General features: G+C 56.1%; 1 protein-coding gene across 1 annotated transcript in view; it reads left to right on the forward strand.

Moving 5' to 3' along the window:
* LOC102767255 (LIM and SH3 domain protein 1) overlaps nucleotides 1-2,539 on the forward strand; it is a 43,419-nt gene extending 40,880 nt beyond the window's left edge. Inside the window, exon 7 of the mRNA XM_006774291.2 lies at nucleotides 2,239-2,539. Coding sequence (XP_006774354.1) covers nucleotides 2,239-2,412 — 174 coding nt within the window. The 3' untranslated portion in view covers nucleotides 2,413-2,539. The remainder of the gene's footprint in view (nucleotides 1-2,238) is intronic.
* Nucleotides 2,540-2,997: the final 458 nt, after the last annotated feature.

Consider the following 2,997-nt stretch of genomic DNA (forward strand, 5'->3'; position numbering starts at 1 on the left):
GCTTCTGTCTGTGTCCTCCACTGGACTTGAAGCTCTGTGCAGGCTGCACACTGTCCCTTCGGGTCACTTGCTCTGAGCTGGGCACAAAGCGGCGCTTTGACAAGTCATCACTGACAAGTCATACGTGATGAGCAGGAAGTGAGGTGTTCTCACTGGTCCCTTAGAGTTGAGGTTCCTGGGCTGTAAGCCCTGCTGCTCACAGGTGTGGCTGAGCCGCCCTTACTCAGCTCCTGGCCGAGCTCAGCTCTGTTCTGGGTGCCTGGACATTTGAGTAGCTCATGTAGGAGCAGGAGGGACAATACTTAGAGAAATAAAGTAGCCAGTCCTGCACATACTATGCATGTCCTGGACAGGAGAGATATAGCTCTGAATAAAAGACCATCTTTAGCCCTAACCCGGTTTGGCTCAGTGGATAGAGGGTCGGCCTGCGGACTGAAAGGTCCCAGGTTCAATTCTGGCCAGGGGCACATGCCCAGGCTGCGCTCGATCTCTAGTAGAGGGCATGCAGGAGGCAGCCAATCAGTGATTCTCTCATCATTGATGTTTCTATTTTCCTCTCTGACCTCCAGTCTGAGATACAAACACTGAAAGGTCAGATAGTGGCACATGAAGAAAAAGACAGCAGGGTAAGGGGAGAGAGCAGCAAAGTCCTCAAAGTGAAGGAGCGAGTAGTGAGCGAGTGGTACAAAGGCCCTGGGGCAGGAATGTGCTCGGAAAGTTCAAGGACCAGCAGGAAGGCTCAGGGGACTAGAGAGGGCAAGAGGGTAGGAGATGAGGTCAGATTATGCAGGGACCTGGGACTGGACGGCCTTCAGGACTGGTGACTTATACAGGGTGACGGTTTTGACCTGTGTTTTTCAAAGGTTGTGCTAACCCCTGTGTTGAGAAGAGGCAGTAGGAAGTTGAGGGTGGAAACAGGGAGATGTGGTAGGAGGCTGTTGCAGAATATGGACATAGATAGTGGCTACTCAGCCCAAAAGATACAGGCAGATTGGTAGTATGAGAGACCAAGGTCACCATGTGAGGGCTGGGATGCTCATCCCATAGACATGGGGGCTAATGGAGTAGGTTTCTGTTGCTTGGGGGAGGGGGGGAGTTTGAAATTTGGTGCTAAAAAGGATGGGGACCTTTGAAGGACTTAAAGCCAGGGAGAAACACGGTCAAGTTTGCATTTTGGAAAGTTCCCCTGAAGTGACAATGGATGAACAGTTGGAGGGGGCAGACCAGACCGGAGACTGGGAAGAGGTCTGAGCAGGGTCCTGGCAGGGGGGTGGAGCAGTGGACACGGGAGGTCCCCCAGGCACACCTAGCCCTTGACCAATTGGCAATGGGGCCCCACTGCTGGCCCCATGCAGTTCCCAGGGCCTGGCTTGGCGGGGCCACAGTGGCTGAGCTGACCTCCAGAGATCAGTCAACATCAAGGGCAGTAGGGTCAGAGTATGTTAGAATCTTCTCCACCTCCAAGGCCACAGTTGGATTTCACGTGCTTTTACTGGACATTTCCTAGAGCTCAAGGAGAATTTGGCTGAAGTTGCAAGGTGGAAATCTCTTGTGTCACCTGGAGATTTTTCTCCCAAGAATAGGTCTTTGTCCTGAGCTTGGGGGTGAAGCCGGACTTATCACAACTTCGAAAAAAGAAGACTGGTGCTCATGATAATGCAGATAATAGCGTACAGGGCACAGCCGATTTTGCAACACTGACTGGCATCATGTCCGTGGGACCTCCCTGCATTCCTGTTTTGAGAGGTGGAGCAGGGCTATTGGAAACTCAGTTCCTGTCTTGTGCCTGCCTTTATTTCATTTATTATTATTTTTTTAATTCTCACCTGAGGATATGTTATTATTGATTTTAAAGAGAGGGGAAGGGAGAGGGAGAGAGAAACACTGTTGTGAGAGAGAAGCATCAATTGGCCGCCTCCTGCAACCTGGGTATGTGCCTTGACGGGGAATCGAACCTGTGACCTTCCGGTGTTTAGGGCAGCGCTGTAACCAACTGAGGTACACCGGCCAGGGCGTGCCTGCCTGCCTTTTAGCAGATGCCAAATAGATTGGACACACTCAGAAAGTGACAGTGAGAAACCCAAGGCAGGGCCCAGCCCTTCCCTGTCTCTGGCTCCTGGGTCCCTGCTCACCCAGGCTCTGCTCCTGGGTCCCGGGCAGTTAGGAAGGAAGGCTGGGCCGCAGGCTGGGCCCGGGGCTGACTGTGTTCCCCCCTCTACCCCTCCCCCCCCCACGCAGAAGCGGTACCGCGCTGTGTACGACTACAGCGCCGCGGACGAGGACGAGGTCTCCTTCCAGGATGGGGACACCATCGTCAACGTGCAGCAGATCGACGACGGCTGGATGTACGGGACCGTGGAGCGCACCGGTGACACGGGGATGCTGCCGGCCAACTACGTGGAGGCCATCTGAGCCCGCTGGGCCCCGCCCGCCCCGCCCCATCCTTCAGCGCATTCCACGCATCGCATCTGCCCTGGGCGTGACCTGTCCACCCGTCAGTGTCTCTATGTTTAAATCTGCGACAGCTTGTTTCTCCCCAGCCTCCTCCAGCTTCTTTTGCCAACCGAAGCCTTGTTCTGCCCCTTCCTTGGGCTCCTTCCTCGGGCAGGTTTCCCCCTGGACCGACTTCTTGGTTTTCTCTCTGGGCGGAACAGGTGTGGGCCTTCGGGGGGTGGCCGAGGCCCCGGGGCTGGTCTGGAATGGGGGGGTCCATCGGCTCCCAGGCCTCCGCCTTCTCTCTTTCTCGGCCCCCTCAAACCCTCCTGCCCACCTCCTCACACACCCGACATTCCAGGGCTGGGGTGAGCCCCAGACCCCCAGGACTCCAGGGAGGGGCTCCAGCATTCCCAGGGGTGGAGCCCACCGCCCTGGCCCCTGGATGGGCACAGGCCGGGGACTGCCACTGTGTGGGCACCAGTAAGAGGGCTTTGCTTCTCAAAGATGGGGCTGCTGACCCTCTGGGGGGGGCCCCTCACCACCCTCTCTTTTCTCAAAGAC

This window comes from Myotis davidii, unplaced genomic scaffold, assembly GCF_000327345.1.
Source record: "Myotis davidii unplaced genomic scaffold, ASM32734v1 scaffold327, whole genome shotgun sequence".
Lineage (NCBI taxonomy): Eukaryota > Metazoa > Chordata > Mammalia > Chiroptera > Vespertilionidae > Myotis > Myotis davidii.